This window comes from Triticum urartu, chromosome 3A (genome assembly GCF_056163025.1).
Source record: "Triticum urartu cultivar PI428250 chromosome 3A, HENAU_Tu73, whole genome shotgun sequence".
NCBI lineage: Eukaryota > Viridiplantae > Streptophyta > Magnoliopsida > Poales > Poaceae > Triticum > Triticum urartu.
The window spans coordinates 727,053,150-727,081,085 of NC_141875.1; the positions used below are offsets into that span (position 1 = coordinate 727,053,150).

Genomic DNA, 27,936 nt, shown 5'->3' on the forward strand with positions numbered 1-27,936 from the left:
CACGTTCAGTATGTGCATGTGTTCTTTTCGCAACAAAAAAATGTTCTTTCTGCAAAAGAAAGTACGTGCATGTGTCTCCCATCAAGCAAGCTTTCTGTTTTTCCACTGTGTGGCACCCCGGCTTGCAGCACTCAGCACTGAAACGTCCCGTGTTCTAGCCCAAAGATCAACATCTTTTAAAACATGCCACTGCTTGATATAAAACAAAACAACTCTTTATTGCAATTACTATGGGTGCAAGGGCTATCATGTACAAGGTTTATTGAGGCAAGGTGGCACTACACCTATTGTATGTGAATAAGCTAGCCTCCATTTGTAGCAGCGGGACAACGGCAATGGTGATGGGCTACACTCCAAAGGGACACTGCCGGGACATTCCTAGTTCGCAGACTCGGGATCCTCGAGATGCGGAATCATGACATTACCTGCATCTGGCATGACACGTTGGTGAGTACTTTGAATGTACTCGCAAGCTCACAACAACCAGAAGCATCAAGACAAGACAATAATATAGCATTACAAGTTAAGTTATGAACAAATATTACGAGTGTGGAAGAAATAATGAGCATGATGTTGATAAACTAGTTATAATGATAAATCGTTGCTTAAGGTCGCATGGACCATCTTACTCTTGACTATCCAATCAGTCAACTTATCCTCGTGATCACCTCATAATCATCAAGTGATCATCACCGGCATCCTGCCAAACTGTTGCTTACTCAACCATAAAGATAAGTCATTTCCTCACTGGTATTGATCAATAGTGTGACCTAGTATGAATTGTATCAATACCGTGGACTCAGCTATTCAAATAGATTCAAACACTCCGCAGTGGTTGCGCACTTTACCCACACTATGAAGCTCATGGCCCCGTACCTCAGTACAATTCCCCTACGAGTGGACTGGTGCTGCTTCAATAAAACCCGTCTACCTCGTAGAACTTCTACCATATCGCTGACATACCCCTCAGGTCATGTCCTGGTGTCCCCCGTGACACCTGCCACCTGGTGGCTAAACAAGACTGTCCCAAACGGCGACCCAATAATTGTCCCAAACGGGGACCCATGGTCATACAACTCGGGATCACAAGATTATCGCCGCCGGTAGCACGAATGCGTAACCTCCCCTCTTCGATGATACGGATAACAGGCACAACGATAGACCGAATTAGGGCCTTTCCATAAAAGACAAATGTGGCTGCACTGAAAAGTTCGGTTCAGTGGCACTATGACTTGATCAACGAGTGGAGGAATTATATCCCCGAGATTATATTTGTCATAACAATTCCTCTGATATCATTTATCAACCTAAGATCCAAGTCATAGCAATATCCAACTAGCAATCCAATGAATAATCTAGCCATGTCATTTCTACTTACTCCATAAGTAAAATATCAAGCATGGTCATGTTGTTTCATGAATATAGTGAACATATAGCTGTTGATCCTACTAATGCAAAGTAGGCATGGCAATAGCATATCCAAATATTATCACCAAAGAAGCTATGGATAATCTATTTCCAACTAATTCAAAGTAAACCATGTTTTATTATTTAAACCATGACATTGCATTGCAATCATGTAAGTGGAGGGTGTGGCTTGCCTTGCTCCAAGGGAGTGTGGAAAATGCTCCTGCCTTCAACACTTATTTAATTCCTCTGGAAAAATATTTTTAAAAGCAATTGTAAATAACACATAAAGCATTTCATTCTATCAAAAAATTTCTAGACAGATCACAAAAATGTCAACGCTGCCAATAAATAAAGGAGCTTAAGATAAAATTAGTGCAAAAAGAATGAGCTCAATTAGAACTAAGTTTAGGAGATAAGGCTGGTCAAAGTTGGGGTCAAACTGGAATTAAAATGAATTAAACAGATAAATAGGATTTTCCTCAGGCTTCCACGTCGAAGACGTAATTTGGAATTATGCCTCCACTTAGAAAACGCTTCGGTGTGGGTTGTGTGGCTGACAGGTTGGGTCACCCTGTCAGTTTTAAAGAGAGAGAGGGAGACAGGGGCGATGACGCTTACCGGCGATCGTTCACTGGCGTTGAGGTCACGGCGGGGCAGGGAGATGATAGGGATGGGACAGGAGCTTGATGGCGAATCCACAAGTACCCGTGGTTCACCAGGAGGTGGTCGAACGATGGCAGAACCTTCCTCTCCGTCGCCGATGAGCATTGGGCTTTGACGAAAATGAGCTTCCCGACATCGATTTGCTCGGGAGAGGAGTTGAGGAGGACCAGTAAACCACCAGGAGCTTGGTGAAGGGGCTGCTAGAGCTAGGATTCACCACAAGGAGCTTGGTGAAGGGGCAGCGGCGGAGCCGTGGCTCAATCCTTGGCTCGACTATAGTGCGTAAAGCACGCTCTCTCTCTCTCTCTCTCTCACACACACACACACACACCTCGCCTCCTCCCTTTTATAAGGGAGGAGAAATAGGAAGAGACGGAAGGTTAATCCAACCACGTGGTAGCAAATTCCCTTGCATCCTAACGATTGCGTTAATTAGGCACGGGAACCAACACTACTGCAGGAATTCCTAGCAATGGCGGGCGAAAAAATCTCAGCAATGGCGGGCTAGGCTCTCAGGGGCAACTTTTGAATACATAACGTGAGAATTCAGCCCACGAAGTGTCGTCTGCGTGAGAGACATTTATGCTGTGTAGGGTGGCTATCTTTTTTGTTATTTTCAAGCCCAAAGTGGTTTACGTAACCACAGATGTAGTCCGACAACTGGAGGCCGACTACACCGAGACATTATGGAGGAACCTATTTCAAGTCCAGCGACCGAAGAAGATGTGTAGGTTGGAGCGACTGAGGTGCAACCAAGCTTGAAGACTAATTCAATGACTACTATGGTGTCCCAACCCACTGGACTCTCACCACGATGGTTTTCGGCCCAGTGGGCCAGGCGGAGAACCCCTAGGTCGGTTTCGCCTTGACCACTTTTTGCGGCCCATGGCGGGTTATACGGAAACTCCGGAAGACATACAAGTCAAGGATACATGAGCCATGGAGGACTCTGCCTCCACTAACATAACCGACTACGATCTGTAACCCTAGGACCTTGGTATGCTATATAAGCTGGGCCGACTTGTAGAACACAGTCGCTTAGTATTCTCCTATACTTTGTACACACCCAACGCAATATGCGAGAGCAAGAGTAGAGTTTTTATCTCCTTAGTGAGAGCCCGTAAAAGGGTAAATCCTTGCTTTCTGTTACCATTCAGCCAAGTTGCCTATCTAGGACAACATATAGTGAAGATATTTTTAATATACACTACATTAAAAAAATAATTTTATACATTGAAAAACAATTCAGCGCATATTAAAAAAGTAGTCTGTCCAATTTTTTTAAAGTTCGGCTTGTATTTAAAACATAATCATTAATGTACATATTAAAATAAAAAGGTCATCATACATTAAAAAAGGTTCACTGTGCATCAAAATCTACATATTATACTGTATTGAAGAAATGTTTATAGTATAATAAAAACATAAATAAATAAAGGAAAAATCAAAAGAAAAACCAAACCAGAAAAAAAGTAAAAAAAATACAAAAATAAAAACTAGAAGGGAATAAAAGAAAAATTGAAACTAGAAAGAAAAGAAAAACCAAAGTGAAAACTATATAATAAAAAAAACTAAAACACAAACCCACAACAGAAGAAACGAAATGAAAAACCAGCCAACGAACAGACGAAACACGCGCGACAGGGTGGGCCGGGCTGGGCTCCCACGACGCCAAGACCAACACACAGCCAGTCTCTCCACCGTGTACGGACCACGGAGCGAAGAGCGCTCCGGAAAACTCGGTGGCGGCGGCGGCGGCCGAGCGACCGGCGGAAGCTGCATTGGTTCCTATCGCCTCCAGGTAAGCTACCCGACACTCCCACCTGATCCGCACGCGCCCGATCATCACCCCCGCCCCGACTGATTTGTAGCAGCACACGCAGCCTATCGGGAACAGACCGGTTCCCGAGTTCTTCGTCGTCGGCGGCGGCGGCTGTCGCTGGAGCATAGAGGTAGGCCTAGCGTCTCGTGTTCCTTGCTCCTCCTCTACGACTACACTTGCTCTGTTTCGCATGCGCTTCACCTTGTTTGTAACCCTAGCTAGGTGACGGGGCTTCATGACCGGTGAGGACGACGGCTGCTAGGCCAGCGACTTTCGGCAACTGTCAGGTATAATAATCCTACCTGGAGGTTGGTGCGCTCATACTCGATGTTCGGCTTGCAAATTTATAGGGAGCACATGTGATTTGGGGCTTGCGATTTGTGAATTCTGGAGTCAATTTTGCTACAAATCGCAAAAGACAACATGTTTGGCAGTTTTGTGAATTACAGATTCTAGAGGAAAAGTGAATTTGTTTTTCTCTGTCGGGCACGAGCTTGGCTCGGCCAGCATCTCTTTCTTGCTTTAAGTTTGTCTTAAAGAGGCCTTGCCATTTTACCACTATTTGATCATGTTATACGAATTAGACAACCGCTGAATGGTCGACTTGTTGGCACTTGGCAGGCACCCACCGATCAGGATACTCTTCTTATTTCTAGTAGTACATCTGTTGTGTGTGTATGTGGGGAATTATTTCTACATCTTTATTGCTCCTAATTAACAAGTTGAAGGACTTAGCCCAGCCTCGTTTTGTGCCTTCACTTGCTTGCTAGAAGCCTACTCCACAGTTCAACAGTTGCTCTGTTATTTGCTTTGTTCCACACAGCAAGTCTCGTCAATCAATACTTGTTGTTACTTCTGCTTGTTTAAATAATAGTACCACTAATGCTATTATACTAGTATGTTCTAACTTCCACACATGGCATCAGCTTATTTAATGGGAAGGAACAGGTGAAAACTTGTTGTTGCTTCAGTTTATCTAATTAATGCTTGAATTAATGTGTGTGTAGCCCTACTTCATTTCTCTTTGTTGGCATGCAATTCAGCATTAAAGACACACCTCTCCATATTTATTTATCTTCATGTTGGCATGCAAATCGGCATTAAACACACGCCTCTCAACATGTTCTTTTATATGTAATAAATGCCACTAATAATTCTATATTCTAACTTCCAGCCATGGCCTCATCCTCTGATATGCCGGGAGAGAAGGTGCCGGCCGAGACTACTACTGTTCTAGTGAAATGGTGTGGCAATGATTATCGTGTTGAGGTGCAACCTGATGCCAATATTGGAGAGTTGAAGCGACGTGTTGATCATGATATGAAACTTCCTTACAAGAGACAGAGACATATGCTCACCGGCACAAATGAGGAATTGGAAGATGATTATCGTGTTTCTTCGTTGACCAGCCCACCCGTGACCGATCTCATTGGGTAAGGCTTTTCTCACACCGTCCTTGTAAATGCACGACAGTTCAAGTGTCACTCATGTATGCATTTGTTACTTGTTTCTAAGAAATATATGGTGTACTCTCACTTCTTTTGATTCCGGGAGTAGTATATTACCGTCGAGTACCTAGAAAATCGCCTAAAGCATGATGCAATTTTTTTTTCATATCCATTTTGTTGTCAATTTTTTAGTTGGTAGCATGATATCTTCTCGTATTTCTCATGTAGTTCGATATATTCATATTCAAATATTATATATATATATATATATATTAGTTAAAAAAATACAATCTCATTTCTCACTACAAACATTTTGAATCCAGGTTGACCAAACCAGATCGCCTGCTCTACTCACGGTACTTTCATTATGACAACAAAAATCGTAGCTGGTCTGTGAAGGGCAATAAGAACAAGATACAGAAAAAGAAAAACGACTACCTTTCTGATTTTCATGGCATAGATACTACCTTCATCAGAGGAACCTACACTGTAGGGAGTTTCACCGCTGATTGCCTTTTGAAGCGGTATGATGCTAAAGAAAAACTTCTTTCTTCGCTACTACTGATGAAAACCTGGAGACATCCAAATGTGGTGGTATTGCAGAACATATACAAGGCGCATCTGTATTATCGTCTTGTAGTGTCCAGCAGCTCTTTTGATGGTACCTTAAGTGGATGGCTCGAGCATGGTGAAGACAACAGGATTTTAAATATGGATGGAAAATTCACCCCCTTTTTCAGCAGAATCACATTGTAAGTATTGTTTATGTTAAAACTTGACCTTCAATATTATAATAGGATCTGAGTTGGCGACGGCCCATTCACTCCGATCGCTACTATGTTTTGAATTACTAAGATTGGCGTATTATAGTGAGTATTTATGTCTTAAATTACTAAGAATTGTTACCATAACTATTATATATAGATGTCATGGGTATATTCTACAACCATTCTTTAGACATACTCTACAACTAGAAACCCACCAAACCAGCATAAAAACATTGCACCTAATCGATTTCTTTCCAATGGTATATTGTTTGTGTCATTCCGACAAACCGTTCCATCTATTATACAATTGCTTGTGTGTTATTCTACAATAAGTACTCTGTTTCTGTATTGTTTTTGCATGAAAATTTTGAACCAATTTTTGAGAAAAGACGCAAGTGATATACAGTATACCATTGGAAAGATATCAATTGAGTGCAACTTTTTCATGATATCAATTGAGTGCAACTTTTTCATGTAGAATGTTTTTTCAAATCCGTTAAGGTTCAAGAGCAGTTTTAAAAATGGTGCAGACCATATCGAATGCAAAGAGCAGATTTTGATCAAAATTTTAAAACTGCTTGACGAAATGATGCAAACGATATATTGTTGGAAAGGTATTGACTAGATGCTTATTAATATAGAACACTTCATTCAAGTTTTTGGTTCGAACCCCCAATGAACATGTGAACCGCCCCTTACAGAATAGGTGAACTACGTGAGGTTTATGGTTCGCGTTAGAGAACTGGGTGGACAGTCCACGCGTGAATTGCCGTGTGAATGGAGCCTTGAAGGTGCGAACTGGCTCAGGAAAAAATGAAACACAGTGAGGCAAGGAGCGAACCTCCTGCAACAAAATATGTGAACTTCTCAGCCAACCAAAAATGACACAGAAATAAGCAGGGAGAAAATCAAACACTGATGATCTGACTGAGCATCGCTGCTGTAGATGGTGGACGTCACAACATGCAGTAGGAAGTGGTCCTGCTCCACTCCCTGGAGATGCCCCAGCTGCAGCCATGGCCATGGGCATCAGTTAGGGCACATCATCATGTGTGGATCAGACTTCAAAGCTTTGCTGACAATGATCAACCCGTCGAGGAGGAAGCCCATCTGCGACGGGGGAGGGGCTCATCTGATGGACCTCTCCGACCGCACCAAGGGGGAGCACCTCCTCCTCCTCTAGCCGAAGCAGTGCCACAGTCGCACGTTGTTGGCTGCCTTTGACCAAGGAGAAGGTGGTGGCGTGGGGTGGATGGTCGAGGCTAGGTGCGGTGGCGGCGCGGGTCCTATGAGGCAGCTGGACGGGAAGGTGGGTTGGACTAGAGGAGGGTGGATAGGAGTGGCACAACGCAGCAGTGGTGAGGAGCAATGGGGAAGGGAGGGTCTGGCGGCGTGGTGGCCTCGGGGTGATAAGGTCACAGTGCTGGGAAGGTGGGACTAGTGTGGTGTTTTTTTTTTGTTGGGGTTTGCTCCTTTCGGGCAGGTTTGGCTGATCTAGGAGGGTTGGTTGTAGAATAGTTAATCTACGATTCTTAAGGGGTGGTGATAGAATGGACCCCCTTAAATTTTTATATAATCACAATATTTTGATTAGTTGACTGTATAGCTTTTACCCTTATAGGTTCTGAATTGGTGGTGGTCTGTTCACTCTCACCGTTTATTATGCCTTAAATCATTGATAATTATCGTAATTATTATCCAACCTATGTAATAGACATATATATCACGATCTACTGATTAGTTGATCCTATATTTTGGAATATATGTTATTTTCCCAAAATTTGAGTTTATTGTTTTTGAGGAAAAAATAGAACCAATTACACAATCATTTAGACAATGCATGCAAGAAAGAATTTCAGGGTACCGCTCCGGTGCTCGGCTAGTTTGTACGAATCCTTTAATTCCACTGCGCGCTAACGTACTGAGATAATGTTTCACAGAGATCTATGTGATATCTTGGACAAGATGGTTAAGCGCAAGATGTGCCCAAAACAGCTCACAATTGACAATCTGTATCTGAAGACTGTGAATGGTCAGCCTCAACTCAGAGTTTTCTTCGACGACGGTAATTTCCTTTTTGCACTGTTCTCAAGACTAGTGTGTCTCTCTCTAAAATCTATACAAAGATATTAGAATTTTATTCTACAAGTGAAAACTATAGAGTCATGTTTTGCAAAGTTTTTTCTTATGTGGAGGTTATTTATAAACATATTTAGATATAATTTTGCATATTTGCTGACACGGAAAATGCACATCTGATGTAGGTCCATCTGAATCTAATATGATAATTTTGAAAAACAGAAGACATTTTTAAGTTCCAAAAATATACAAAAATAATCTTGCATGTAGAGGGTGAATACTAGTATGTGCACGAAATTTAAAACTTAAATATTACCGTATGCGACCTTTACATTTTCTTTATAGGTGGCATACAAAATTATTCACTTACGAGTGTTTCTTAATATTAACTTGTATTAGTCTACTTTAATTTATCGCTCCTTGCCACTTCTGTCCGATTCACAAACTCCCCTAATTCGCAGTTGAGGATTTGATTGGCAAGGATCAAATGCATCTGGGAATACTGTATGTGAAACTATGTGCGGACTTAAAGAAAATAATGACAACCGATGTTTCTACACCAATGCACATAGGGACCAGGGCATACTGTGATTTTATTGAAAAACATGGTCCTGTCTACATTGTCAACAATTTGCCAAGACTTGCCAAGTTCTACCCAATTGATTGGAATGATGAAGATAAGAGCAAATATCTCATTGGCATATTCTCATCTACTCGAGATATTGGTAAGCTCATCAATCAATGTGGAATAAGGTGGCCGAGAAATGAGTCTGGAGAAGATATGTGTCAGGAGCTCAAAACGCTAAAAGCAATGATGGAAAGAGCAAACCGAGAGATGGAGGAGCTGAGAACTCAAGGACCCGAGGGTATAGCAGCGGCCAAAAGGATGAGGGATTTGAAGTGGAACTATTTCATTGAGTATCCTAAGGACCTTGTCAGGCTCGCGAGGAACCTATGGAAGCACTATTTCTCATACCCTCAATACATTAAGGTAATTAATTCTTCATCTAGCTTGCATGCCAAACAAGGTGTTAGAATTGATTAATCGTTTGGTTAACTGCAGAAGCACCTTGGGGGTAGCCGAAATGATGTATTGCGCAAGCTCGAGCAGTGGTGCCCTGATGTATGGACGTTGATCTACAACGCCGTGGGCCTACCATGTATGTTGTCTTTCCTGTTTAAATTTAAACTCCTTTCTCTCGTCATGCATGTTTTTATTTTTCATTGTGCTGCTACGCATGCTTACATGGTCTTGTGTTGGGTGCTACTTAGCTCATACCACACCATGTGGTTTCTGAAAGGCGTATGTGGCCAGAGTAGAGCTGGTTTGTTGGGTCAAATATTGGCATCCTACAGTCTCCCCATAGGTCCATGCTCAGTTGGTGTTCACAGCAGAAATTGCTAGTCCTGTGTGGTCTGACCATAATAAGTCCATGGCCATACCATGTAATGCAGACAATGGAAACTGGTTTGTAGGAGTACTTTGTAGCATGGTGAATAAATTGTTGCTGCATGAATATCTCTCAAATCAATAGCAGGGACAAAGAGTTCAGTGCCTCCATGTCAAATGTCCTGACCTAGTACATTCTCAATAAATGCTCTTGGCATTTGAAGCAGTGGTGGTATGGCCAGAGAGTAGAATCAGGCGGTCAACCAGGCATCATGCTGTGACTTGTGAGCAGGGCACCTTTTGGTCAAGTGAGCTAGTTGTGCCTGCTGCTGTAAACTCTGCCCAGCTAACTAGCTAGTACTACTAGGAGATTATGATGCACTTGACATGGCTCGGGTCTAGGCTTTGCAAAAGTCAAGTGAGACCACAACCTTTTGTTTTACGCAATCCGGGGTGTCCTTTGTTCCAAATTTTAAATCAATCAATCAATCAATCATAAAGCTTGTTTGATCTGTATATGGTTATAAATACTCTAGATGAATTTCTCGGAGGATCTGCTTTACATGCATTGGTTTGACATGTTTTGCAGGAAGCAAGGAGACTGGTGGTGGTGGAGGCAGGGCAAGGAGATTGCAAGCAAGGAGGAGGAGTCTGGAAGCAATGTTTTTGGGAATTCAGTAGCATGGAAGTGACGAGAGCACTGGGTATTTTTTGAACGGTGCAAAACGCTGGTTGGTGAACTGCGCGTAAGAAACCAAACGAAAGATTTGGCGGTGCAAAACACCTGATCTTTTTGTAAGATGATAGAAGCGCTGGAAGTGTAATTTTCTGGATGGGCGCGCTGGAAGTGTGCGTGCGTGCGTATGAGACCAAAAGAAAGATTTGGCTGAATACCGCGAAAGCCTAGCTGGAAGTGTTTGAGACCAAACGGATGATTTGGCAGCCGGCCGGATTCTTCTGTAAACAAATGCTACGAGTAGGAACCAAAAACATGGATTTGGTCTTGCTTTATTCTGTTCTTGTACTAGTGTATTGTGAGGTTAATTTGGCTGTCAGCAACCTTCCACGACCGGAAAAAACAGGGGGATCCCAACCAAATTTTGCGAATCGGCGAAAGCTCCAACCAAGAACACCATGAGAGAAGGGGAACGATAAGAATATCCAAACCTAGGGAATTAGAAGGATGGATGAGATGAGATGGCCGATCGAGGATCTCATCTCCTCGGCTGCGTCCACGGTTGCTATAGCTTGCCCGTGTTGTTTTCTGGGTTGTTGGCTAACTAAAAGATCTAGTAAATTTTCTATATACTAAAAAGACTCATTTATAATCTCAAAAAAAAGAGACTCATTTATGTTCTAGGACTCTTTCTTTTTTTTTTCCTTTTGACGAAAATAAAGGTCTGCCGTTGATTTAAGACAAGTGATTGAAATCGCGCTAGGGGCCAACTTACATCGATGCCACTCAAGCATGCAGGCACAAGGCACGCGTCTAAGAGGGTGGTTTTTCTACACCCACTCTCGGTGCACCCACGGTGCACCCACGCAAAAAAACATATCAAAACGTTTCGAAAAAATCTGAAACTTCGTGGAAATGATCATCAACAAATGTTATGGGGGCTTTCTCTCTCTCTCTCTCTCTCTCTCTCTCTCGCTGAATTCTCAATACAATGGTCTATTGGAGATCCATATGATGTAACTCTTTTTGCGGTGTGTCTGTTGGGATCTGATGAACTTTGAGTTTATGATCAGTTGTATCTTTTTATATCCATAGAAGTTATTTGAGTTTGTTGATCTCTTATATGCATGATTGCTTATAGCCTCGTATTTCTTCTCTGATATTTGAGTTTTGTTTGGCCAACTTGATCTATTTATCTTGCAATGGGAAGAGGTGCTTTGTAGTGGGTTCGATCTTACGGCGATTGATCCCAGTGACAGAAGGGGAACCGACACGTATGTATCATTGCTACTAAGGATAAAACGATGGGGTCTATCTCTACATAGATATATCTTGTCTATATCATGTCATCGTTCTTATTGCATTACTCCATTTCTCCAAGAACTTAATACACTAGATGCATGCTGGATAGCGGTCGATGTGTGGAGTAATAGTAGTAGATGCAGGCAGGAGTCGGTCTACTAATCTTCGACGTGATGCCTATGTAATGATCATTGCCTGGATATCGTCATGATTATTTGAAGTTCTATCAATTAACCAACAGTAATTTGTTTACTCACCGTCTGCTATTTTCTCGAGAGAAGCCACTAGTGAAACCTACGGTCCCCGGGTCTCTTTCTCATATATTTGCCTTTGTGATCGACTTTTCCTTTGCATTTATTTTTAGATCTATTAAACCAAAAATACAAAAATACCTTGCTACATTTAATTCTTATTTATTTTATTTGGCGTTCGATCTATCAATCTACTACAAATTTACCTCAAGTTCGTTTGCCCATCTTGGGGCGCCGTTACCCGAAAGGGATTGACAATCCCTTTTACACGTCGGGTTGCGAGAAGTTGTTATTTATTTGCAGGTGCTGTTTACGTTTTGTTTTTTGGTTCTCCTACTAGTTCGATAACCTTGGTTTCATATCTGAGGGAAATACCTACCGCCGTTGTGCTGCATCATCCCTTTCTCTTTAGGGAAATGCCGACGTAGCTCCAAGCGACATCATCCCCCCTATCATATGATTTTGATAGGTCCAACTTGTATGTACAAAAACTACTTACAGGGTCCTTCTTCCGCTTAATGGCGTGGATACACTCAAAAGGAATGTAAGCATTATTAGTAATTAACCTTCCAAGTACAAGGGCACTTTGCTCTGGTGCCACAATATCATCCAGTAAGGGTCTTAGACAGTTTACTAGGCATTTTGTGATTACCTTGTAGACTACATTACATAAGCTGGTATGCCGGAACTTAGTGAGCCTGGTGGGGTTAGGCACCTTTCGAACAAGCACAATGGATGTGGATTAATTCACTTTGGCATAATACCTGACTCAGAAATTAGCCTAATAGCCCCAATAATCTCCTACTTCAATATGCCCAAGTGCCGCAGAAAAAACCTCGCAGGGAAGCCATCCGGTCTTGGCACCTTTAAGGACCCGATCTGAAACAATGCATCGCTAGTCTCCTTGTTAGTGAAAGGAGCACATGATTTATCATTGATATCCGGACTTATTTTTGCTTGGAATAGGTGCATGATCTCGTCTGCATAGATATTTGGATAGGCCGTGAACGTATTCTCAAAGTACTCTTTTACCATGTTCCTCATCATAACACTCTGATCCTGCTGCCATGTCCCATTGATATTTGTTAGGCCTTTGATCCTATTTTTCCTAGCACGCCAAACAACCTTGCAATGAAATTTTTTTGTATCTATGTCCCCCTCCTTTAACCAATCAATGTGAGACTATTGGAGCCACATCATTTCCTCCTTGTAGAGCAGTTCATTCATGGCGTCAATCTTTTTTTGCAATTCCGCGCGACTAGTCCCACATGGTTTCATTAAAATCTCAGTGATTTTTTGGCATATGTTCATAGTCCCACATGGCTTCATTAAAATCTCCAACAAGCATCCATGGCAAGGTTACTCTGGTTGTGCAAGCGCCGCATTGCATCCCACACTTGGTGTCTTTTTTCCACGCGTGGTTCGTCATAAACAATGGTGATATGCCAGGGAGGCTCACTAGCCCGAAACAGGGACATACACATCAATCCATAATTTACTTCTTTCATCATATATCTGATAAAAAATGTTTTCTTAGTTCTTCATACGTCTATTAATCTTTTTCCATGTGTTCTTTCATAATTGGGCCGTCTATTTTGTTTTTTTTTCGTTCAGGAGGAAGCGTTCTTATGTATCGGTACGATGCCGGGGTCGACCCGATCTTCTCCATCGCACGATCTCCTTCTTCCTCTCTACCAAGAGCACGGTGCGCTACCACAGCAAACCCGATCTCCTTCCTCTTCTTTGATCTAGCCCGATCTCCTTCTTCTTCTTCTTCGATCCAATCCTTCCGCTTTTGATCCAATCCGTTCTGCGCCCGTAATTGTCTCCAACACAAACTACACATCTACTTCTTGCGTCGATGGGGTGTTCGAAGGGACTTCTTTGGCCATTCCACAAGCCGTTGTACGCACATATAAATACACACATACTCCCTCGGCAGAAGCCCCAGCACAACTTGTGTCGTTCCATTCTTGCTCGACATTGATGTCTTGCGTCTCGTCGTGTTTCGGTGCCGGTGATGGCAGTTGGCTGCCAATGGGGCTATGTCGATTCCTTCTTCCGTTTCGATTATCGTTCCTTCCTCCGATTCCGCCACGACGGCGTGAGCAGTGGCGTCGCCAGAAAAAGGTTGTACAGGACCAGGCCAGAGAGCCTGCGATGCCAGGTCAAACACTTTTTGTCCCAATGCCTCCATCTCGCTGAGCCTCTAAACCCTCGTCTCCTGGCAGGCCCTCGCGCTCCACCTTCCGGCATCCGCAACTTCCTGAGACTAAGATACCACGATGAAGAAGGCGCCGCTACAATCCTCGACCGTGTGAACCTTGTCCTTGTCGGATGTGCCAACGATCTTGGAGCCGTCCAGTCTAATCTCTTCTCACGCGTTGTCTAAGTAGGCCGGCCGCCAGCCTGAAGCACCTCGGTGGTCAGCGGAGCTCTGCTCATGACTGTAAAACTGATTTCCCCTAAAAGCTCAAACTGATGGGGAAAGGTGGGCTACGCAATTATACACTTCCTCTCCCCCTCACGTGGGACTGGCTCAGGCGTAAACATGAACCGAAGATGAGCTATAATTTAATTGTGTTAACCTGGTCTTGAACGAACTCAAAATCTCTTGACTCCGACACCACGTAAAACTACACACACAAATCACTTCACCCGAAAGTTTAAACTGATGGAGACAAACGAGCTATGTAATTATACTTCAACAAGGACGCGTCGACCTCATGAAAATGTCGACAGCCGAACGTACAACAATGTGATGGCTTGCGTGTGTATCATCTAACCATGTGGACAGCCAACGAGGACAAAAGAAAGGCTGCAGAACAACGGCTGGCCAAACACAAAAAGAAAGAAACTTAGCGTGTGTATCATGTAACTATCTCGTGTCTCCTCGCGTTGTTGCCATGCTCCCCACTCGCCTCGCCTCCCCTCCTCGGCATGCACTGCACGTGCACTCTCCCTCGCGATTCAGCATTCGTTCACTGTGCATGTGCCGCTACGCCGTCCTGTCCATGGCACGTAGGAGGCGAACCTGCGCCCACGACCGGCGGCTTGAGAGTGGATGACATGCTGCTCCACGATGAAATTGAAGTTCGCCGCGGTCATGGCCGCCAAGGCATTCTCGATCGCGCGCTCGCCGTCGATCTAGCCCTCCATCAGCCGGTGCTGTTTTAGGAGAAACTCCGACAAAGACGCGATCGCAGGTGCACCTCCACCATGGCGGCATTGTAATGCATCTGTGCCTGCTTCATGGTGAAGCCGGCTTGCACAGAAGGCGCGGGAGCCGGGGCGGTGTCGTCGGAGCCCGTCTCCATCGTGGGTGAGCTGGCCGGCAAGCCAGCCTCGATCCACCTAGCACGGCGGCTTTGCCAGGCAGTGGCAAGGGTGGCCACGACGTGCTTCATCTTCGTGGAAAGGCTCTCTCACAGAGCTTCGCCGCCTGCAGTCACGGCGGATGCAGTGCAAGGGAGGAGGATGACGAGCGGCTTGTGTTATGGTGTGGAGTTAGCCGGGTGTGGTCGCTTTTAAATAGCGGATTCTGATGAGGCGAGGCATCCAGGTGCGTTAATGCGCGGTGCCAGAGTGGGTTTCTCGGCCGACGAGCCGCTTAATGGCGGCATACAGACGGATGGGGGATTGAACGGGCGTGGTAGATATCCCCCGGTCCCGACCAGTCACATGTCTTTGCCATTGAACAGACGCAGACATCAGAGATGCGTCGTGGGCAATGCACTCGGCCAGCGCGCCGCTTCAATAGTGGAGGCAATGAGAGGTTGCGTCCATCCTGAGCCATCTTCAATATGAAGCGCCACGCTTTACAGCGTCATGAATGCGAGCAGGTGGCTCCGGGCCGAAACACGTGCGGGCATGAGAGTGGTCCGGACTCCCGTAAAACCAACCTTTGTCTTCGGTTGGCGACAAAATTACTGCTCTGACTTATAAGGCTAACTAAATCCTGATTTGACCTCGTTTCGAAACCTGATTTGACCTCGTTCTGACTTATAAGGCTAACTAAATCCTGATTTGACCTCGTTTCGAAACAAATTTCGTTTCTGACCTTTTTTGGTGACCCCAAGATCCCTGGCGTCTGGGTTACGAAGCAGACGCCAGGGGCCCTGTCGTCTGGCCCCTGGCCTGCACTGCCCGCCTGCCCGTTGACCTGCTGACGTGGCAAAAACGGGCCAGACGCCAGGAACCCTGGCGTCTGGCCCTGGTAACTGGATAACGCCGCGGGGCCAGCCCACCCACCCATCTGTTCTTCTCCCTGCGGCGCACGAACAGAGGGGGTTATCTCCTTCGCCCCTCTTCCCCCTCACACCAATCCCTCCCTTGATCTACTTCATCCTCCACCCAAATTTGTGGATCTGAGGCCCCCAAGCTTCTTTGAGGTATTCTCCCCCATTCCCTCCAACTTGTTTTGCTTTTCCCCTCTCTTGTTGGATGCATTATTTCACATTAGGTGATGTTAGATTAGTATATGGTTTCTTTGTTTTAGGAAATAGTTTGTAGTTGATAGATGATTTGGTAGGTAGTGTAGTTGGTAGATGTTTGTAGTTGTCCACCAATAGACATAGTTTGTGATTTTTTTTGAATTATAGATGATGTATGAATGTGCTAGTAAATTAGCTATATGTTGAATATATAGATGGCATAATCTTTGTTTGAATCTGAGAAGACAACTTTGGCAAGCAAATATATTTAGAAAAAATATTATATGTGTGAAGTGGTATGACAATATAGTTGAATATATAGATGGCAATTTTTTTTTGCAAAAGAGATGATGAAATTTGATTATTGTGTGTGACATGATTTGTTCAATAGAATGGCGGATGATGATTATGAAATTTATTTGATGGTGAAATTTGGTACTCTAGATGATATGTGTGCATATGTAGAAGAAAGAAATGATGTGGTTATTTTTGAGAAGAATGGTGTTTTCATATGGCATAAACTTGGAGAAGGAAATTGTTTGATATTGTTCATGTATTCATAGATGTTTGTGATTTATTTTGTAGGATGGCGGATGGTGATGGACCTTGGTATGACGGATTAATCGATGAGTGGGATAAGGAGCATCGTGCTCGTGCCATTGAGAATGGACAGGTAAGAAGCAAGAGTGGGTCAATTTTCGTTGTTTCTCATTTGTGTTCTTGTATTGATTATTAAAACATCACTTTATTTGCAGGTTGTAGTTGCTATGCGCATGAGGGGTCATTCCGCTGATGACTTTGATTACGACCCGCGGTATGAGCCTTACATTCGGAGATTGGGTCTTCTCCCATTCGTGTTGCAGTGTAAGCGACGCGCTCCGCCGGTGAACCACGCGGCGCTGACCGCACTTGTGGATCGTTGGAGGCCGGAGACTCACTCGTTCCACCTTCCATGTGGGGAGATGACGATGACCCTACAGGACATGGCTATGATAAGCGGCCTTCCTATCAACGGACAAGCTGTTACCGGTCGTGTCAGCGTGGGTAATTGGCGAGAACGGACTGCCGATTTAATTGGCGTTCAGCCCGAGGGCCCTCAGGAAGGCAAGGCCGATACCGCGAAAGTGAGGCATTCTTGGCTAAAAATGGTCAAAGGAAACACCAATCCGTGCCCTCAGGATGCCAATGACATGGTTGTGCAGCAGTACGCGCGGGCCTATCTTTGGTATGTACTAACCAAGGTAGTCTTCTCAGATGCAACCGGGAACTCAGCCCTCTGGATGTTCTTGGAGCTACTCAATAACTGGGATACCTAGTATAGCTGGGGTTCGGCCGCACTAGCATATTTGTATCGTCGGGTAAGAGATATTTGCAACCATTTATCTTGCATTTGTCATGCGCCTCCATATCTAACATGTTTGTTTGATTGCAGCTTGACTTGGCGTGTCGGAGAAAGGGAGATACATCCTCATTGTTTGGGTTTGTTTGGAGCCTATCCGTGTGGATGTGGGAGCGGATCCCGGTTGGACGGCCGATTTAAAGAACCCCCTCATGGCAAACCCACGGGGTAATCATGACGGGTTGCATGATGATGATCCATATCGGCGCCCTACGCTTGCTTACTATTGGGAACAAGTGACAGTCTACACAGGAAGCTCGCATGTGCGATACAAGTGCTATATGAACGAGCTGGACACCTTGACTGCTTAGCAGGTTTTGAGAAGTTCGATAAGATAAAATTTAGTCAAGAATAAAACTTATGTAGCTAACAATGTATCTCTTTGTTTTGCAGGTATATTGGTTGCCTTATGTGGAAGATCGTGACTTTGATCTTAATGAGATGTGCACGCGTGATAGCCATCTTTGGCGGGCGAGGTGCCCAATGATATGCTTCTTCGCAGTCGAGTGGCACTTTGTAGACCGTGTGGCAAGACAATTTGGAAGAAGACAAGGTATTCCAATTGAGGAGAGCAAGGAGGAAATGCTATCTCTGCATCGGTAAGCAAGCATGCCTTGAGTATGTAGTAGAGCATTGAATAAGTCAATGTTTGCTAATGCTTTGTCCCGTGCATCATTTGTAGGTTCGATCGAAGGAACAATCAGGATATATCGGATTGGGCAAACAAACACCGTGCATGGATAGAAATTTGGAATCAAAGAGACACACTAGTGCAATCAGAGAATAGACCTCACAATCAGTTAGCATATCAGAAGTATCAAGTGTGGTATGCGGATCGTTACCGGTTAAAGCTGAAGCCAGGTTGGACTCACGAGGAGTGGTCGGAGTTGGTGTCTGAAGAACCGGAGACTGCAGAAGGTTATCATACCTTCAACATGGGTGTGAGAGACACCAGAGGGGCTCATGTTGACTACACACCGATGCATGACGAAATGGTAGTCTGTTTGACCTATTACTCTAACATACTTGCATCATGTTGTCTTCTTTCAAATACATAAGTTTGGTGTGTTCATGAATTGCAGGGCAGAGAGTTGCTTCTGTGCGTCAACGATGCCAATGTTGCACTGAGTCATCCACCTGGTGGTGCATTATCTGAGAGGACTCTTAGGAGCACGATGGAGGTGTGACCAATATATTATAAAAGTTTCTTTTCGCGGATTATTTATTTGCATCTCATATCATAGCATATTTTGTGTTGTTGCAGAAGTTCAAGAAGCGGTTTCATAAGATGGCAGCAATGCTTTCTTGCCATGGTGCTCAGTCCACTGACGTGTATGCACCTGGTAGCCGCGCTGCCACAGCTAATAGACGGCGTTATCTCTAGAACGATGAGGACACGGAGGAGTTCCATGAAGAGGAGCCAGCACATCAAGAGGAGCCAACACATCATGAGGAGCATGAGTATGATGCAACACATCAAGAGGATCATGAGTATGATGTTGATGCCCCACAACCATCACAGGTTACACAACCGACACAAGGCAATGCTCGCTCTAGGAAAGGCAAAGCCATAGCTAAGACACCAGGCAAGAAAGGTAGAAAGAAGACATGGAACACACAATTCCATTGTCCGGAGTATCCTCATCAGCTTATCCCAAGAGGAATGCAAAGATATAAGACCAACATTGAGGCGGAGGAGGAGGCATACAACGAAGAGGAGGAGGAGGCATACAACGAAGAGGAGGAAGAGGCTAGCGAAGAGGAGGAGCCTACACTTGCAACCATTGCGAAGAGAGGAAGGAGGAAGTGAGCTTCTTGTTTGGAAGTGAATGAACTAGGTGGCGTTTGTATGCATGAACTTGGTGTTGTGGTAAAAACTTCTTAGGTTGTCTTGAATTTGGTGTCTTATGTATGCACTTGGTGTCTTATCTATGCTTGAATTTGTCGTGATGAAAAATCCGTGAACTTGTTCTCGTTTGTATGCAAGAATTTGTTGTGGTGAAAGTTCTGTGAAATGAGCCATAATCTGTGTTGTATGAACCTGTCATATGAATATATATGTGTTATCTTCTTGTATCAAACAGCAAGTTCAAGATTACAGGGGCCCAGACGCCAGGGTCCTTGGCGTCTGGTTTAAGCCAGGGGACCAGACGCCATGGTCCTTGGCGTCTGGCTTCAAGTCAGGTGACCAGACGCCACAGTCTCTGGCATCTGGGGGTCGACTGGATTTGAGGGGGGTTAGGGTGCTGGATGAGGGAGTGACGTTGGCAGGGCTAGAGGTGAGAGTGGGTGGATATGAATGAAATGAGAGGGGTAGAGGTGGAGATGAATGGATGAGAGGGGTAGAGGTGGGCCCAAAGAATCTTATCCACTCGAATCTTATCCATCAGACAGATAACTGCAAAAATGCTAGGGACCCAGACGCCATGGACCTTGGCGTCTGGGTGTCCATCAGACACATCAGGCATTTGTCTGGTCTCCTGCGTGAGCAAAATGAGCCAGACGCCACGGTCCTTGGCGTCTAGTTGTGGGAGCCAGACGCCATGGTCCCTGGCGTCTGGGGTGTCCATCAGACACATCAGGCATTTGTCTGGTCTCCTGCGTGAGCAAAATGAGCCAGACGCCACGGTCCTTGGCGTCTGGGTGTGAGAGCCAGACGCCATGGTCCCTGGCGTCTGGGGTGTCCATCAGACACATCAGGCATTTGTCTGGTCTTCTGCGTGACCAAACTGAGCCAGACGCCATGGTCCCTGGCGTCTGGGGTGTCCATCAGACAGATCAGGCATTTGTCTGGTCTTCTGCGTGACCAAAATGAGCCAGACTCCAAGGACCAAACTGGATAAGGACCCAGACGCCATGGACCTTGGCATCTGGGTGTGGACCTGGTGTTTTTGCACACACACTAGTGTCTGTTGTTAATGTTTTTTCTTAGCAACTTATTGCACACACTGTTAAATATGAACAAAGCATGCTAGTCTCAACCAAAAATATGAACAAAGCATACTAACTACTCTCGTATGACGAACATAGTTTGCACATAATCTCAAATAGTCTCGAATTACAAGTTCATCACACACGATGTGTCGAATGACATAAATAGTTCATGATCACGCAAGGTCTCGAATGACAAGTTCATCACACACAAAGTCTCAAAAGTCCATAATCGATGTCGGTGCCTTTTCCATTTGTCTACTGAGTAGTACGGTGCCACTTTCCCTTCTTGTCACGTGCCTCGTCCTCCTATTGTGCATCGCGAGCCCTTGCAAGTTTTCTTGCCCTCTCTTCTTGACGAGCCTCCTTCTCTTTGCGTGCCTTCTCTTCCTCACGCTTCTTGCGCTCACGAGCCTCCTTCTTACAACGCTCCCGCTCCAATCCCCGTGCATAGGACTCCTCGAATAGGCGCTGCCTCCGTAACCAATCTCGACGTTGGTCCTCTTGGACATCTTTTGGTACCTCGTGATCTATCCAAGTGAAGTACTTGCAAAGTGGAGGAGGGGACTACATATAAACCATGTTTTTGTTAGACATATGAGTGACAACTTGTTAATGTTTTTTGTATGTACACCTAACATACCGGTGGTATGTCATATGCGTTAGTTGGCCTTCGATGATCATGTGCATAGTTGGGACACACGAAAAACCTTCTACCTTCTGTCCATGACTTGTTGCGGTCAGTGGACACCTTCAGCTTGCAAACATCACCACACCAACATGATGGTGTGGGCACATCCTTCTCCTTCTCCTTGTCCAAACTGGCCTCCATCCACGTCTTCGGCATGTCCTCTTGGTCTGCGCACACCGGCCTCGTCCTGGAACCGGATGAAGCCATGCCTACAAAAAGAACAATTGTTAGCACAAGACATAAAGAGAGTAAATGCGTAAATACAGTAAATGAATAAATGCTAGGAATTATATGAACAAATAATATACCATTATTATTAGATCAACCATCTGGATTAAGCAAATAACCGAAGGCCGATCCATTATCAACCATTCCTCTACGACCACCACCACCTCTAGCACTTGTGCTTCCTCTCGGACCACCACCACCTCTAGCACTTGTGCCTGCTCGGCCACCACCTCTAGCACTTGTGCCTGCTCAACCACCACCTCTAGCACTTGTGCCTGCTCGACCACCACCTCTAGCACTTGTGCTAGCTCGACCATCACCTCTAGCACTTGTGCTAGCTCGACCACCACCTCTAGCACTTGTGCTAGCTCGACCACCACTTCTAGCACTTGTACTCGCTCTACGAACACTAGCACCTCTAGCACTTGTGCTCCCTCTACGACCACCACTACCACCTCTGACACTTGTGCTTCCTCGACCACCACCACCGTCACCTCTTCCACCTCGTTCACCATCGGTGCCGCCTCCACGACTTGTTTTTCTTTTTTTGGTTTTCTTATTCTTGCATGTCCGCTCATTGTGTCCCCCTTCACCGCACACCCCACAGTTGATAGTGTCAGGAGCCTCCATGAAATGACCGCTACCAAATTGTTTCATGCCAGTGTATCCAGCCAGGTCATCCATATCACCCCTGAACCTCTTAGTTCTCCTTCTACCCTTCGTCTCCACCTTCAGAAGAGGGTCTGGCCTAATATGAGGGCCATGGTACTCAGGCCACTATGATTGGTCCAAGAAAGGGTGAAATCTTGGCGCCCATGTCAACCTAGTAGCTTCCACATGGAACTCTTGCATCCTCACGTTTTTTCCATCATTAACATGTATGTTTCTCGCCTTCGCCGCCATTATCAAATGCGAGCATGGCCAATGATACTTACTAGGCCTCCCGCACTGGCACCACCGAGTCTTCAGTTTCACCTCAAATGCAGCACCACCATATTGTCTACCGTCTCGTGTTGTGCCACCTGGCTCATCAATTTGATAGATCATTTCAAGTCTATCAAATATGATAACTTGTTGCCGTGAAGACTTGCTTGCTTGTAACTGCAACCATTCATCAACCTTTTTCGGATAATCCTTTTTTTCACCTATCCATTTTGCAGTCTCTTCAGAATGCCTCTGAAAGTACTCATTAAGCTTGAAGAAGGTGTACTCCACTATTGCAGTCACCGGCAATGCACGAGCACCCTTCAACACATTGTTGAAACATTCTACGAGATTGCTCGTCATGTCGCCATATCGCCAACCACCATCGTCATGAGCGCGTGCCCACTTGTGCTTCTCGCTTAAATTCCTAGTTAAGAACTCTTTTCCCCCTTCGTTCACCGCTGCAAAGAGTTTGTTGTACCGAGCATCGAAACCTTGGGTGGTGAAGGCCACACATACATGGGTAAGGTCTTTGCTGAGCTCCTTGCTCTTACATGCCCGGTAAAAGTTGGCCACGAAATGCCTCATGCACCATCTGTGGTGAAGCTTTGGAAATCCTAGAATAACAATGTCCATTGCCTTGAGTATGCCATGATGCCGGTCCGATATGATGCATACCTCCCTAGCCCCAATCACGTTGTGCCTAACATGACCCATGAACCACTCCCAGTTGTCTTGGTGCTCGGAAGGCACCAAAGCAAATGCACACGGCAACACGTTGTTGTTTGATGAGTGCGCCATTGCTACCATTAGTGTGCCTTTATATTTACCGGTCAAGAACGTGCCATCTATAGACAAGACCGGACGACAATGCTGAAACGCCTCCACACATTGTCCATAACTCCAGAAGGCACGGTGGAACACTCCCTCGTGATCCTCGACCACATGAAACATGCCCGGGTTCCTATGTGCAATCGCGGCCAACAACCTTGGGAGCTGGTTGTATGCTTCTTCATAACCACCATACAACATCCTAATAGCATTTGCCTTTGCCTTCCATGCCTTCCCATACTTGACTTCATAACCAAATTGTTTTTTCACCGTCCGCATGAGAAACCTCACTTTCACAGTGGGATCAAAGGCTATGTCTTTCATCCATTTGTATCCGAGATACTCAGATGTGAGTTGACGGTGTGTCTTTCTAAGTCGTTTCGATGGCGGTTTGCATCTATGAGTGGTATCACAACTTTTCAACACCCATTCTTCGGTTTCTTTAAGCTTTCTTGCACGAACCTTCCATGTGCATTCCTTTTGCTCACACACCACGGTGTAACGCAACTTCATGTCGGAGTGCTCAACATAAATTGGCCTATGGTTTCGAATGGCATAGTCAGCCAACCAAAACTTCAGCATAGGCAAGCTCAGAAACTTCAATCCTTTCTTCAAATAAGCATTCTTGTCCTCATTCTCCACCCTTGGTTCTCCTGGATCCGGGCATGGTGTTGGCTCAATCGCCGTCATTCTCATTCCACCGTCAACAACAGCTTTATGGGCAAGGCTGAGATCTTTAAACAAGTGAGTTCTTTTTTGTAAGCCCGTCAGCTCAAAGTGGATTTGGTTCTCCTCCTTTGTGAATCCATCGTCGTCCAACTGTTCAACTGGACCCTCGTCATCCGAGTCATACGCATATTGACGCCTAAAAGGCAAGTCACGATCCATGTCCTTTTGCGCTATGTACGCATCCAAGTCACCAACATCATTACCATGAAACCCTTCCTCTTGCTCTTCGTCATCATCATAAACATCTTCATCCTCTTGAATTACTTCGTCACTAGCAATCACCTCAACTTCATTTGCTTGGCTAGTTGGTGGTTGGCTAGAAGCATTGGGGGCATACAACTCAACCTCATTTGCTTTGATAGATGGTACACGGGGACGTGGTGGGGGATAAACATTGGGGGCATCAACCACAACCCTATGCTCAACAAGTGGCACCATTGTCCTCTCGCTCATGTCATCCATTGGGGAAGAGACATGCCGGTTCAAATCAATGGTAAACCGAGGAGATTCAACCTTGGTGGCAAACAATTCAAGTGACTTGTCTTCCGATTGGGATACTTTTTCCTTGTATACATCCCAATGCAAATCCGAGGTGATAGGCATACTTTTCAAGCGAGATTTGGCTCCAACTCCAACATCATACCTTCCTATTAACTTAACATCAACATTGGTGTCCATCCACTCTAAGACTTGTCTCACTTTTGCAACAACATCCTCATAGCTAGGGCTTGTATCAAAAACCAATGGTTCCTCACCCGTGTCGGCATTGTTACTCAAGAATGCCTCCTTGTCCATGTAATGAACATTAACAAGTCTCTCCATCTAAAAATAACATGAATGGATTTAAGACTTCAATGAGAATTGGTGTGTTTATCCAAATACATCTAATTCTATCCAAATCATATCAAGACTAAATTATTGGTGATGTCCACAAAAGTATCACTAATTAACACACACTAAGTAAAGTTAACCCTAATCACTAACTAACCCTAACCCCCAATCTTTCTACTCAACAAGCATATATTCCTACTACACACCATGCATAGCACTATATTATCAAAGTTAACCAAGCCATTCACACTAGCATAAGGGAGAAAACATGAACTAGGGTTCCACCAACATGTATAAAATGCAACCAAAATAACAAGATTTGACAAAAAAATAATTGGATGATTTGGGGGAGATTAACAAGAGCAACAAAGTGATGGAAAGATCCACCTAAGGGATGTACCTTTTGGAGAGGATTTGAGGGGGAGCTTGAGGGGTAGGAGAGAGTGTGAGAGCTCCAAGTGTTCTTCAAGCTCGGGTTGTGGATTGGGGAAAGTGTGTGGGGTGGGTCCCACACACTTTCCCCAAGGGTTATTCTGTTACCAGGGCCAGACGCCAGGGTCCCTGGCGTCTGGCCCCTTTGCCACGTCAGCAGGTCAACGGGCACGCGGGCAGTGCGGGCCAGGGGCCAGACGCCAGGGTCCCTGGCGTCTGCTTCGTAACCCAGACGCCAGGGATCTTGGCGTCACCGAAAAAGGTCAGAAACGAAATTTATTTTGAAACGAGGTCAAATCAGGATTTAGTTAGCCCTATAGGTCAGAACAGTAATTTTGTCCGGCCTAGGCAGGGTGGGTGAAGACTGAAGAGACAGGACAGGGCCGCGCGTGGGGAAGCGCGCGCACGCCGACGCCGGAGTGGACGCGACGGCGAGCGACATAGTATATCCCAGAAAATGCGGAAAACGCTCTTGGTAGATTTTCTTCATCTGCTTCGGGCAGGTGCACTCAGCCGGTTGGCCTGGTTCATCAGGCTGCCGAGAGAAACGAGCTTGCCGTACGTGGAGCCGGTCCACCGTGACCGTCGTAGCGTGGCCAGAACGAGGGGCACCGTTGCTCCGGTCAACCAGCTCCGACGAACGCCGTAGAAGCCAGTTTTCTACTGGCTCCGCCTCTGCACCCCACGTTCTGCTCCCGTGATCCCGTCCGTCAAGGGGCCTGCGGCGTGGCGTACTGCTCGGTACTGTACGCGTCTGTCTGTCTTGCTTTCTCCCACGATTCACGGTCAACCATGCCGTTCTCCAGCTCGACGCGTTCGGCGCCCTGCCAAGTGCCAACATCAACATGCACTGACCGCACCTCATCAAAGTAAAGTTCTGTTCAATATTTGAGGACATTTCCTATTAAGTTTAGATCAGAAAAAAAACAGCGAATAAATCATGAATAACAAAAATAAGGATCCAGCAGTCATGAAAGGGTGTTCCCCACAAACCTGATCATCCCTCTCCTGCACCACATCACCTGTCATGCATGAATGAGCCACGTGAGCCTCTAGGATTAACTATGAATCATTTACAATATTCTGAAATATTAAATGGGCCAGGCCCAACAATTCCAACGAGCTCTCTTCATCTCTATCGCACGGTGCTTAAAGTGACGTCACCTCATCAAAGCAAACACCAACATGCTTATAGAGAGGAACATTCTATTCCCCCTTGTTAAAGTTGTTAATGTAGAAGAAGGCGACTTGAGTCCATGCAATTTTCATATGTTGTCATTTTCTTGTAGTTATTGTCCATCTAGTGTACTCTTTGCTGATGATTTTGGTCTCGTTGACTTGCATCAACCGTATCATATGGTGCGCATCCGCGGATGCAAAGTCTAGGAGGTATAATCTTTCTTTTTTTGGAAAATACGTAGAGGTGTCACACTTCTCATTTGCAAACATATGCCTCCATATATATTCTAGTCTTCATTTGGAGAGCAGTCCACATCGTTTCGAATCCAAATTTTGATAATAGATTTAGCGCCTTCGGATCACCATTTAGTCAACATGCCCCTTCGGTTTTAGAGGACCTGTTCCTCCCAAACCGCCATTTATAAAAGAAATCATACTCCCTCTGTCCATGTGTACAAGGCCACCTCATAATTTGGGTCCATATTTTAACCATCGATTTGACCAACAAAATACTACATGTCACTTGTCTAGAAAATATATCATTCAAATTTTTTCTCAACTACAAATCTTTCAATTGTTTCGTTGGTAGCTTACCAAGCCAGACGGTTTGTAACTATGAATCTAATAATATATTGTAGTGATATCCATATATTTTTCTCTCAAACAATAAGTGCGAGACGAGTGGCATGAAGCAATCCGACCCCGACGTTTTTTTACTACTAAAGTTGACATCCAAAGAGAAAATCCAAGAATTAATGGCCAAAGTTAGCCGTCGATCACAAGATGTTTTTTTTTTGCGATGGCATTGCGGGGTGGCATTGTATTCGTGGACGAAGAACGTACGATTTTTTTTTCATTTAATCGAGAGGCTACTCAAAACATAAATTTCGTCAGCGCGTATCCAAGATCATGGAGAAAGAACATTTCCACATTTCTAGGAAACTTAGATGGAGAAATAGTAATTAATAAATTAAATTTTGACGATGAGACGATGTATGCGCACATGGATTTTTTAACAGAGTACGTACGCAAACGCTCATACATATGCACACCCTTATGCACACATACACATACTCTACACTTATAAGCACCTTGGAGAGATTAAGTCGGCACATCATCTTGATCAGCAGGGGAATCCTTTTGTAAGGGTATGAAGAGAACACTCATAATATGTTCACCAGGAAAAAACTTTCAGAAAAATGGAATGGCGTAAGAATTTCAGTCCACAGTATCGACGATGGATGGAACCCCGTCATGTTTCTCTTCTTTGGAAAAATTCCCACTGCCCGACCGACCGACCGATCGATCGGCGCGTTTGTGCAGCAGAGCCTGGCTGCACACCACGGTAAAAAAGATCTCCTCGAACTGGTTGAGCCGAACCATCCCCCTCCCCTCTCCCCCACCCTCTCTCCTGCACCGCACCCGCACCCAGACCTAGCTCAGCGGCGGCGGCGCGGCGCCCTCTCTCCCGCACCGCACCCGCACCCAGACCTAGCTCAGCGGCGGCGGCGCGGCGCCCT

General features: G+C 45.1%; 1 protein-coding gene and 1 pseudogene across 1 annotated transcript; both read left to right on the forward strand.

Moving 5' to 3' along the window:
• Positions 1-3,796: 3,796 nt before the first annotated feature.
• On the forward strand, positions 3,797-17,129 carry LOC125549436 (uncharacterized). Its single transcript, XM_087516257.1, has 13 exons — positions 3,797-3,874; positions 3,957-4,025; positions 4,114-4,182; positions 5,070-5,328; positions 5,667-6,095; positions 8,051-8,175; positions 8,651-9,180; positions 9,253-9,349; positions 9,645-9,657; positions 10,169-10,267; positions 16,827-16,914; positions 16,997-17,055; positions 17,105-17,129. The coding sequence occupies exons 4-13, from the start codon at positions 5,072-5,074 to the stop codon at positions 17,127-17,129; spliced, it is 1,722 nt and encodes a 573-aa protein (XP_087372383.1). The 5' UTR covers positions 3,797-3,874; positions 3,957-4,025; positions 4,114-4,182; positions 5,070-5,071.
• A 952-nt stretch (positions 17,130-18,081) lies between these two features.
• LOC147982271 (uncharacterized) lies at positions 18,082-19,450 on the forward strand (annotated as a pseudogene).
• The last annotated feature ends 8,486 nt before the right edge of the window (positions 19,451-27,936 follow it).